This window comes from Emydura macquarii, unplaced genomic scaffold (genome assembly GCF_026122565.2).
Source record: "Emydura macquarii macquarii isolate MOO-44397 ecotype Brisbane River unplaced genomic scaffold, CSIRO-AGI_Emac_v2 contig_1253, whole genome shotgun sequence".
NCBI classification, from domain to species: Eukaryota; Metazoa; Chordata; order Testudines; family Chelidae; genus Emydura; species Emydura macquarii.
Window position 1 is genome coordinate 59269278 of NW_027131390.1, and position 12625 is coordinate 59281902.

A 12625-nucleotide genomic window follows, 5' to 3' on the forward strand; every position below is an offset into this window, starting at 1 on the left:
AGTTGTGTTCATGAAGTTCCCTGAAGAAGACCAGAGGATATTACCCCAAGAAAATCCTCTTCTAGACTGAGTGGAGACCAATCAACAAGTAGAGCTGGTTGAAATTTTTAAAATATTGAAACTTTTATTGAAAATCTTATTTAAAAAAGCTGGGAAATTCTTAATGAAATTTTCATGAAATAGTATTTCCCATTATTTGACCAACTCTAGTTAAAATAATATATACATACACATATATATAAAAGCAGTCCAAATTCTGACTGATAATACCAATGTGTAATAATATTACATCAATTATCATTGAGGAGTTTGTTCCCATTACCTGTGTCAAGAAGCAATTTGGCTCTGGAAACTGTACATTCGTTCTCATGTCTCACTAATTGCTTTCCATTAAATAGCTACATATGCCATGAAAGAGAACACCATCATTTGTTTTTCTAGGGCTCAAATCCAGCAAACCACAAGCTTAACTTTTAAGCACATAAGCCATGCTTAGTATTAGGCAAGCGCTTAAATATCTTGCTGAATTGGGGCTCACAGGAGGAAAGTATTCTTTTCTCTGGCCATTGCCTTTGTACTGGACTGAAACTGATATCTTTATACATTTCCTTTTATCTTTCTTTAAATAAATATTCTGGATAATAAAGCTGCAAAAGATTTGAGGTTTTATTGTTAGCTCCCAAATGTTGTATCTGGTACTTGGCTCTCATAGCTCTGGCAGTGGACATCCTGATTCTGATTTGATAGCATTTTACACCGGTGCGTAAATGACTACACAATGTGGAATGGCAATTGAGAATCAGGTCCTCTGGTTTCTCCAGATCTTCTTTTGCAGAAGCAAGATAAAAGGGACCCCTGAGAATTTAAAAATCACATTGCTGTCTGATTTTTATTTAAACTAGTGTAGTTACAAGTAATATTTAAATCTACTATAAGTGAAAGAAATTAAAGAAAGTTTTCAGTTTGTTTACTTTGTGCATTTGATAGTATTTTTTGCAGAGTCACGTTTGTTGTTTTCCTTTACATGCTGAGGAGCTGAAAGAAGATGTAAATAAAAGTAACCCCACCCCACTTTAATTTACACTTTGGCCTGGTCTACACTAGAAAATGAAGTAAGCTTAACTATGTCACACAGGATGTGAAAAATCTACATCCTTGAACAGCATAGTTAAGCTGACCTAACCCCCAGTTTACACAGCACTGTGTTGACAGAAACATTCTTCTGTCAACCCCAGTTTATCACCTCTCAGGAAGATGGATTAGCTGTGCCAGTGGGAAAAACCTTCCCATCAGTGTAGATGCAGAGATGCAGCTATGCCACTTAAGCATTTCAGGTGTAGACACGCCCTTTCTCCTTTCTCCACTTCAGTAGAGTAAGTCTAAGTAGGTCTAAGAGTCTTAAGCCATGTCTACCCTAGCACTAGGTACTCTCCCACTGACATAGCTACCACCACTCATTGAGCTGGTTTTATTATGTCTACGGGAGAGCTTTCTCCTGTCGGCATAATGTGGCTACATTAGCGCTCTTTCAGTAGCACAGCAGTATTGGTACAGGTATGCCACTGTAAGCTTGTAAGTGTAGATGTGGTCTTAAAGACTAAGGTCTAAGCTTGCCTACATGGCATGTTACTGTGTTGCAAGCCTCAGAGTGAATTTACAGCACACCAGCTTGCTTCACAGTAACATGTTGTGTGGACCCTGTCACAGCATACTGAAAGTCCTGCCAAGTTGCATTCCAGGACTTTCAGTGTTCTATAGCAGTGTCCATATGAGACGTTCCTGCACAGCAAGTTGGTGCACTCTAGATTTGCACTCTGGCTTTCTGTGCAGTAATTTGTTGTGTAAACGAGCCCTGTGCTACACATTATTTTACACATCATCTTGTAATTTGGCCCTTTGCTTGAAGTGAATTATTTCTGTCATCTTTTATAAAATATATAGTAGCCCTGCAGTATATTAATTGCATATTTTAATATATTTAAATTTTTTTCAAAGTAAACTCAAATATATTTTTCATAATGACCTTTATTTTTAAAAGGAAAAAAGTAAAATTGATGTTTTTATTAGCAGTTATTGATATCTTTGGTAGCTGGTCAGGAAGCTCCATTAGCAATCAGAAGTTATTTTTAATTAACATTTTCCCAAATCACAATAAGCACCATGTACATATTAGTTTGGCAAAACTAGTAATTTTTGCCTACAGGAAGCCAAGGACTTAAACAGAAAGTGTTTCTTTAGTATTTGAGGTACACTATCAGAGATCTGAAAGAAGCTTGTTGGGTGTGCTCACTATCATCTACTTCTCATTTTACTTTCAGTAGTTATATGCACCCAAAAAATAAAAAGTAAAAGTACTGAATATTAAGTATTTTTTGTTTTGTTTTGTTTTAGGCTGAAAAACTTAATTATAAGGATAAGAAACTGAATATTGGTCCAGCAATAAGAAAACAACAAGTAGGGATTCCTCGTATGTATTTTCACTATATTCTTTAGCTGTACATGTTGTAAATATAACTCTTTTAACCAAAAATTGGTGTTGGACCAGTACTGTACTAATCCAGAGCATTGAATATGCTCAGAATAGTCAGCAGGTGGAACCACTGACATACTAACAAAAATGTCAAAGAATCAGGATTTCCAGGCATCTCTTGTTCCTTTAATCCCCACAGTATGTTCCTTTGTATGTTGCATGGAAGGGATCTGATGGAGGAAAGCTGTACTCACTTGGGTGGGGGTAGGCTGCATGGAATATGACTCTTTGGTATGGCAATATGCTCCTTTCTAGCTGCCACAAGCCCTTATGGTAACAGAGCCTTAAAGCTAAAGACAGATGAGTTCTAACTGCAGGATAAGATGAGGCCTTGTCTTGTAGAAAGGTTTGTGGACATTAGTAACATTAGTGATCAGAAAGCGCTGTAATTACAGCACTTGCGCCTGTCCACACAGCACTTACTGTGTCCCCAAAGCACGTCCATTCTGGGTGCTCTAGATTGACATAGAGAGCGGTGCACTGTGGGCAGCTATTCCACTGTGCAACTCACCACCTTGTGCCACTAGGAGTTGTGAGAAGCTGGAGAGGATCGCAGTGCATCATGGCTGCAGGCTCAACGTTCCATGATGCATTGATTTCTATCCCATCATTCCTTGCATTCCAAGCTGCATTTTGTGGCATTTTTCAATGGCTATATTTCCTGAGCGCCAGCCATCTCTATCTGAAAGGATGGATCCTGCACTGCTCTCCACTGTTGCTGTCAGCATTCTGAATATTTCACGGCTGATCGCACAGTATATCATGAACTCCCATTCGGACAGGAATCTGATGCGCCTGACCTACTGTGTGCGTGCAAATGAACAGAACTTCATTATTGTTTGCATTGATGGAGCATCTGCACACAGTGCACCACCACTTTTGGGCACTTGAAACAAGCACTGAGTAGTGGGATCGCATCGTTATGCAGGTCTGGGATGATGAGCAGTGGCTGCAGAACTTTGGAATGCACAAAGCCACTTTCATGGAACTATGTGCGGAGCTCACTTCCGCCCTGTGGTGCAAAGACACCAGAATGAGAGCTGCCCTCTCGGTCGAGAAACACGTGGCGATTGCTGTGTGAAAGCTTGCAACTCCAGACTGCTACCGGTCAGTTGGTAATCAACTTGGAGTCAGGAAGTCCACCATTAGCCTTGTGTTATTGCAAGTATTCAGGGCCATTAACCACATTCTGCTACGAAGGACTGTGACTCTGGGAAGTGTTTGTGAAATAGTAGATGGGTTTGTGGTGATGGGATTCCCTAACTGTGGTGGGGAGGTAGATGGCAGGCATATCCCAATTTTAGCCCTGGACTATTTTGCGACAGAGTACATCAGTAGAAAGGAGTACTTCTCTGTGGTACTGCAGGCGCTTGTGGATCACCGTGGGCATTTCACTGACATCAATGCGGGTTGGTCAATGAAGGTGCATAACACATGCATTTTCAGGAATACTGGCCTGTACAGGAAGCTCCAAGCAGGGATTCTCTTTCCAGACCAAAGATCCCAATGGGAGATACTGAGATGCCCATAGTGATCCTGGGAGACCCAGCCTACCCATTAATGCCATGGGTCATGAAGCCTTACATGTGCAACCCAGATAGCAGCAAGAAGCGCTTCAATAACAGGCTGAGTAGGTGCCATATGACCATTAAATGTGCATTGGCAGATTAAAAGCTTGCTGGATATGCCTTTATTGCAGGCTAGACCTAAATGAGGACAATATTCCCATGATTATCACCACCTGCTCTGTGCTTCATAATTTATGTGAAGCTAAGGGCAAAAAGTTTGCCCCTGGATGGACTGCAGAGGCAGATCGCCTTACATCTGACTATACACATCCTGATGCTACGAGTATTAGAGGGGCCCAACAGGGGCCATTTGGATCAGGGAGGCATTGAGGCCCCATTTAGAGAATGGGAACCGATAAGGGGTTTCTGTGAACAGCGCTGAGTCACTATGACAGCTATCCAGCTTGAGCTGTGTATCAGTGCAAGGTGAAAGTACCATGTGCAAAACAGAAATGAAGAGTACTTATTGTTCTCACACTTTGTCTTTATTGAATGAAAACAGTTTACAACCACAAACAAAACATGGGGCTGGAGGGGAGAAACCAGTGAGGGGCAGTGTAAACTATGACAGCTGGGTGTATGTCCAGCTGTTGCTCTCATAGCTGTCTGAAGGGGTGGAGTGTAATGGGTCAAGAGTGTAAGCGATCAAGGCAGGCCAGGAGTTTGGTAGGAATGTGGGGGGGGGAAAGTTTGAGGAGTGCATGGAAAGCAGTTCTGTAATAGCTGTAAGGGGGGAGTGAACATGCATCAACTCTGTCTGCAGTCTCACAATTGTCTTTAGCAACTGTCTGCTCCACCATGGTCTTGATTGTGTGATCATGACCTGCCAGCACTCGGTCATGGTTTCCCCCCTTTCCTATCTATCAAGTCTCTGACTTTTGGACACAGATTGTCTCCATGCCCTTTTTTCTCTTTTTGCCGTCTCAGAGGACTGGAGGAGTTCTTGGAACATCTTCTCTTTGCTTCTCTAAGGTTGCTTCCTTATCAGCCGGAGGCGCTCTGCTAGTGTGGAGTGGTTAGCTGTGAAGGCAGAAGCACAAGAAACAATGAACAGAAGCATTACTGTGTGTGCCCTAACTCTATAGATACATTATTGTTAAAAACACCTCTTTTTCTCACTTACCCTGGGAAGAGCACAGCTCCATGATCAGCCTGAGAATGGTAAGTTTTGCCAGGGAGGGTTGGAGGGGGGTGGTTGCTTGAGCATAAATGATAGGTACATAGGGACAAAATTTCAAATTGTGCCACCATTTCCACATCCTGGTGCCATAGAAACAGATATTTTGCTCCTGAGTAAACAGGGATGCTAGGGTGCATCTCCTTTCTGCAAGGAGCTTCAAAATATGTCCCTATGCCGCTTGCCTGTGCGCCACTTTGGTCCTTGCACATGTGATTGCCGATTGGCATGGGAAAGCGTCCTACAATGGGGGAAGAAAAGGCAGAGGATTGGCGAATACCTCCAGGAAAGTTTCCCAGAGATCTCACTGGAAGATACCTATGAAATCTCGGTATGCATTAACATGCATCCCGGCTGCGCAAGGGAATGGGAAGCATATGGGGGCAGTATGTATACCAACACTGTTTTGTCGAAAAAAGCCGACTTTGGACAACAAAACAGTTTAGTATAGACCAGGCCTAATTGACAGACTGCTGTATATTGCATTTTCCTGTTGGAAACAGGGCAAATGTTATATTGACATGCTACATATGTTGCTCTAAGCAACATTAACTCCCCATGTGTGCCATGTGAAACTATGTTCAAAAGTCACAGCTGTTGAAGAATAGTCAGTGGTAGCACAGCAGTGGATTCAGATATGCTGGTGTGGCCAGAGCCATGATGAGGAAGTAGCGATACAATCACAGCCACTGTTTAGGGATGGCAAGTGCACGGTTTAGGGATGGCAAGAAGTGAGAGTGAATTAGTTCTACAGCCACAATGAAGAGACTTAAACAAGATAGTATATTGTGGGTGGCATATGTTCCTTTTACCTACTCCAGAGGTTGCACTATGAGAGGCAATGTCACTTGCCCCGTATTGCTACAGGATTGATGTAGTGCTGTTTCAGTTCTTCAAAAACTTTTCAAAAAATTTTTATATAGTAAGTTGTCCCCTTTTCTGTATTTTTACAAGAGAAGGAAGATATTTCCATATCTGATATTACTGTGATATATCAGCAAAAAAAAATCAGCAATGTGGTTATGGGCTTGTATACACAAAAGGCATCATGTTATGGAATAGGAAGGTAATAGTCCCTCTGTGTGTGTCTTTGAAGCAAACACATTTGAAATATTCTATTTACTTGTGGGCACCCTATTACCAAAAAGACCCGACAGTCAAAGTGGAGGCAATTTAGAGAAGAGTAACAAATTTGGTTAGGGACCTAAAGGAACTGACCTAATGAGTGAATGTTATAAGAATTATTATGTATACCCTAATTAAGCTTTGATTAAGGGTTGGTTTGGTGTTTGACAATAGCCTGCAAATATCTGAAAAGTGTAAACACAAGAGAAGAGAGCAACTACTTAGGAGAGTGGAGGGCTGTAATCAGCAGCAAAAGAATGCAATTAAGAAAGGGAAAATTTAGGCTGAATATCAGAAATAAATTACAGAGACTGAAATCTGTTAGGGTGTGGGGTGGTCTCACAAGAGAAGTAATGAAAGCCACATTGCTTGAAATATTTTTAAGTTGACTGGACGTTGTACTAGTAAATGTATCATAGGGGATACTGAATTGGCAGAGGATGAAATAGGTTTTTACTGTCTCTAGTTTCTGTGAATTTATGGTTGGTCTCCCACAGGTTTGGCTTGTTAATACTTCTACCTGCAGGATTTGTTTATCTGATACCAAAGTATGAACTTCCAAGATTGATAGGATTGTCAACTACTTATTTTTCTGCCTTTATTTTTGACTTTTGTAGTAGCATTTGTTGAATTGTTTAGTTCCCCTTTCTTACTTTTACCTTTTTAGGTGTTTCTAATATTGATCATGATTTATGAAGTTTAGTTAATGACTAACTTCATTTTGATCCAAACAGATAGCTTTGAGTGTTCAGGATTTTATTTTCTTATATCAAAAGATTATTCATAATAAAAACTTTATGAACAGTTTTTAGGTACTGTTAAGTAGAGTTAATTGAAAAACTAAATTGATGAAAACTTGATTTTTTTATGTTTAAAATGGATGAAAAATTTGTTGACATTGGGAATTTGGAAATTTTTCAACCAGCTCTGTTGTTAAGATTGTTTTGATTTAACACAAAAGAACACTCAAAGTCTTATACACTTATCCAAAATTTACATCCCTTGTTTCTTTAATTTCCATTTTTGAAGTTTTGGGAAGACTTTGAAAACGTACTGAATAAGTTAAAGAATATGAATCCATAGATGAAAGGCTTAGCTTACCCAGGACAGTAATATTTCAGTACCTTCAGTAATTGCTTTTTCTATATTAGAGTTTTGTTTTTACGAAGTAAATGGAGTGTAAAACATTTTGCCCTTCTCTAAGGGCCTCTGTGTGTTATATCTTGTGGGTTTGGCACCTACTGCCATTGAGCTGCCAAACTCCCTTGAAAAGCTGTTTGCATTGAGTATACACAAGAATGATATCATCACCCTATTCTGTATAAGGGAGTGCATACCCTAACTGACTCAGCTCCTTCTCTACTATTGCAGAGAACAGACAGAACTCACTATATCCTGTTCACAGGACTAGACCACTTTATAACCTTTGCTTGCAAGTCTGTAAATAGTTAGCATAGTGTATCTTAATTAGTTTATTTTAGAATAGTGTAATTAGCCATTTCCCTATCCTGTCTCTGGGCTTCTTTACCAGAACTATGGCATAAGGGCTTCAAGAGATGCTCTTCTTGCCCAGCAATTCCTGAGTCTGATACCCCCATCTAGTCCCTTCTGTCTTTGGGTAAAAATGACTCTCTTGCCCATTGCCATGCCTTTACTCCTCAGGCCAGAAGGGAGAGAGACTTTACTTATCTGGCCTCAGAATATGTACAGTCTGATATTGTGGCAGGCCTATGACTGGTGTCAAGGCCACCCTCAATCCTGAGGTCCTCTCCTGTGGGACAAACCCTTCTATTCAGGTTTCTGTGGCACCTTCCAACAAAGGCATGAGACTGGAATCTACTTGGCCCCATAAAGTGACTCCCTCAGCAACCACTGCTCAGCCCTGTCAGTTGTGTGGCATCAAAATTGTTTATGGCAAAACACTAAAAACTGAGCAGGCACCGTCACATAAGGCTTGAATAGTCCCAGGTCTGACCCTTCCTCCAGCACCGCTGCCCTTCCTGCCAGCACAAAGACCTATACTGGACATATCCTCCAGCACCAATACATCAGTCACAGCACCACAGGATTCCTCTGGGAAATCAGAAAGAGAAGAGAAAGCACTTCTACCCACTGATGGGGGTACTAACAAAAGAAGAGGAAGAGCTATCATCTTTCTCTTACTCTCCAACACAGGAGTATTTTGGAGACTTTTAATGACATAGCTATCTCTTTGAGATATATCTCCAGTGACAGACCTCTCAACACAAATCAACCAGGATACTTCTCTACTCTGGATCCCAAGAACCCTTTTTCTCTCCCTGTGCTTGAGTGGGGATCCACCACATACTTTTCAAGCACTTGACTCTGCTTCTGCACCTACCTCTCTGATTCAAATCTTTGAATTTGGCAGCTTTGTCACCATTGGAAATGGTTTTGAAGGCTCCCCAAGTTGACCTCAGGACACTGGACCATTTCCTTCTTCTTAAATCCAGGGTTAACAGGCATTTAGCTGTCAGTTCAACTCTCCAGAGGCATATTAAACACAGACCTATATTTTCTGATTATGCTGTGTCTATGGTCCTGAAAGACATGACCATTGTTTTTCCCCCTATGAGATCTTGGGGCTTCAACCTTGCTCTGATTAAACTCATGGATCCTCCCTTTGAGCCCCTCAAGAAAATGTCTTTGGTTCATCTATCTTTAAAGACAGCTTTTCTTAAAGTCATCACCTCTGCAAATAGAGAACTTGATGCATTAATGGCCACACTACCATATACTTAGATGCATGTACCATATACTTAGGTATTTAATTTTAATAATCATTGTTTATTTTAGGATCTAGCATCATGCCAGCAGCTGGAACAATGTACTTGACCACTGCAACTGGATATCCTTATACTTATCACAATGGGGTAGCTTATTTTCATACTCCTGAAGTTGCATCTGTTCCACAGCCATGGCCTGTAAGTAATACCTGGAAAAATTATGATTTTAGAATATGGCATATGTCTCACAGCTGGGTTGCTGGTAAAGTTCTGTTCCATGAAGCTTGTTTCTTTTTGCCTTTTCCTTATATTTTCTATCTTCTTTCTTCTCCCCTTGTTATACAAAATAGATAAAATTCTGAAGAGAATTAATTACTATGTGAAACTTGCTAACTGTACATTATCTTTGATTGTAAGCAGTGTTATAGCTATGTTGGTCTCAGGATAGTAGAGAGACAGGGTGGGTGAAATAATATCTATTGCACTAACTTCTGTTGGTGAGAGAGAGAAGCTTTGTAAGCTTACACAGAGCTCTTCTTCGGCTGAGAAATGTACTCAGAGTGTCACAGCTAAATACAAAATGGTACAGATTGTTTAGCGTAAGTAGTTAACACATATTTCACGGGACCATTCAAGATGAAGTGGCCCCTTAATACCTCTTCACTCACAGGGTGATTGGAGGGGGGAAAAACTGGGTAGGAGTTAGTGGGTTATAGATAGTTGGAATAAACCATAAATCCAGTGTTTCTATTCAGTAGCGGAGATACGTCTACAGAGTTTGCATCTGTTGCTGTGGCAGGGTGTGGTACCACTTTCAGTTGATGTATCCTGGTCTGTGTGGAGCTTGCTTCTGGTGATGAGCATGGAGAAGTTGGGAGGTTGTCTGAAGTCCAGAAGAGAGGATTTGGGAAAGATTTCTTTCAGGATGTGGTCCCCATTGAATATGGGTTGTAATTGTTTGATGTTACTCTGTAGGGCTGCCAGTGTGGGATGGTAAGTGCCAACTAAAAATCATGGACTGAATTGAGACACTGGATTTATGGCTTATTACAACAATCTATTACTCACTAACTCTACCCCAGCTTTTTTTTCTTGTTTCCCCATGTAAGTGAACAACCATCAACATTACCACCTACTGATCAGATGGAGGGGTGGCAGGTTGCCTTCCTCATTGAAAACACCATCCTGTCTTTAAGCCTTCTGCCCCCTTCAGGGTTTCCAGTCCTTCCCTTTAGCATAGGGACTTCGGGGCTCTTGAATGGTTAAGGTCTTTTCCAGCTAGGTTCTGAGCTCTTGTGGTTGTAATTTCCTCTTGGAATGGATAGGCAAGTCCAGGCATACCCTCTCCACTCTGCTCCTTAGGGTGCTAAGCATCCAACCCTCTGGACCACTTCCTACCCAAATCTTCTTTAGCTTCACAGAGTAAATCAAAGAATTTTCAGTCACATCTCTGACCTGCACTGTGTCCTTTCTTCTTCAAGTGAGGTCTCTGTGGGTGTTCCACTTCAAGTGTCGATGTGTCCTGATGCCATCAAATGGAGAGTTTTCTGCAGCTGTGTCCGTCCAGGTCATACATGCGCGATGATCATTTCATGGCGCCATTGGCATGACCTAGCCCCCTCAGTTCTTTCTCAGCTGTTCCCAACCTGAGACGGAGATCTGCAGCAGTGTTGCTGACAAACCTAGAAAATAGTTGAAATTAGTATAGACATTAATATAACATTAGTAGTTTAGTCAGAATAAGTTAGTTTTAGAGTAAGATAGTAAATACTTAGTTTTTTAAAAAGTCATTTTTTCCTCTCTTTTTAGATAGTTTCCCTTTTAGGAAGGAGAAACTATTCCATAATGCCTAGTTTCCCAGGCTTTAAAAGATATGGTTCCTGTTGAGACACGATACCCATCTCAAACGGCCATACACTCTGTTTCAGGCGCCTCGGGGAAGGGCATGTCTCAAAAAAGTGTATCCACTGCACAAACTTAAAGGCCAGAGCCAGGCAAGATCGAGACCTCTGCCTTAAGCTCATACTAATGTAAAAATCCCTCAGACCAGCCTCCAACTGGGTCAAAAAACGCCAAGAGAGTCCACAAGGAAACAGGACAAAAACAAGGCTCAGTCCTCCACAAAAATGAGGAAAAGAGCCTTGACCTCTCCAGATAGAGACGTGCCTAAAAAGAAGCGGTCTCCGGCCAGGTTGCAGCCCTCGGTGCCGATCACCTCATGCATGAGCACTCTTGATGCTCCAGGCATCTCTGGAACCATCTGCATCGGGACCTCAACCAAGCCCCAACAGAAAACAATGGAGCCAAGACGCATGTCTGCTTCCACAGCATTGTCGACTCCGGCAAAAACGGCACTGAGCTGCCACAGCACCCACGCCCCCACCATCGGTACCAATAGCACCAGCACCAATTGAGACAGAACCAAGCAAGTCAGGGTGAAAGAAAGTGGCACCACCCACAGTACTGACTGAAGTCAACCATGCTAGTACCGACGGTATCGAAGCACCGCCATCACCAATGGCTGGAAACAGAGGACAACACTGTACCCTACGCACCACATTCACCGCTATTTGGCACCGACGTTTCACCAGAATATACATCAGTGGAACTTCCACTATCACCCATGGCCACACCATTTTCAAGTGATGAGGAAGATGATCTGCAGGAAGGTGCCTTTTCTCCACACCACTCCTCCCCCATCAGATGTGGGTCAACACCGAGCATAAAATCAAGATCTCAATACAACTGATTGATGAACCATTCTTACAAACCACCATGGATGTGCCCACAAATGCAGTTCCCAATGCAATGGCCATCATAGGACCTGTGACCTGCATATAGGACTCAAAACAGCTGTCCTGTAATGCCATCCTGTGGTGAATTGAGATCACCATCACCCAGGCTTGAACCATCCGAAGCACAGGAAGACCCAGTTGAGGAACCAGACAAAGAAATAGAACAGGACACGATGCCACGTCACAATTCTTAGTCGTCACCTGATGAGGCCATAATGCCACCACCTCCTACCACAGTTGACGACTTCAGGCAATTTCAGGAGCTTTTTAAAAGGGTGGCACAAAGCCAAGAGATGCCCCTGGAGGAAGTATTGGAGAATCAGCACAAACTCCTCCAAATACTACAGACATCCTCCACCACAAAGATAGTGTTGCCAATAAACAATGCATTAATGGAACCTTCAGACGTTGTGTAGCAGACAACCTGCAAGAGGGTGGATAGAAAATACTATGTGCCTGCCAAGGGCATGGAGTTCTTACTTATTCATCCTTCTTCAAACTCCTTGGTTGTCGAAGCTGTGACCCAAAGGAACAAACATACAATACAAATCCATCACACAGGATAAAGAATTAAAGAGATTAAATTTGTTTGGCCACAAGGTTTATTCATATGCAACCTTGCAGTTTAGGGTAGCAAACTACAATGTGTTACTGGGAAATATGATTATGATAATTACAATAAG

At 41.8% G+C, this 12625-nt stretch overlaps 1 protein-coding gene across 1 annotated transcript in view; it reads left to right on the plus strand.

Annotated features, from left to right (window-relative positions):
- BOLL (boule homolog, RNA binding protein) overlaps positions 1-12625 on the plus strand; it is an 80860-nt gene that overhangs the window by 26016 nt on the left and 42219 nt on the right. Inside the window, exons 6-7 of the mRNA XM_067549834.1 lie at positions 2392-2467; positions 9218-9345. Of these exons, the coding sequence (XP_067405935.1) occupies positions 2392-2467; positions 9218-9345 (204 nt within the window). The remainder of the gene's footprint in view (positions 1-2391; positions 2468-9217; positions 9346-12625) is intronic.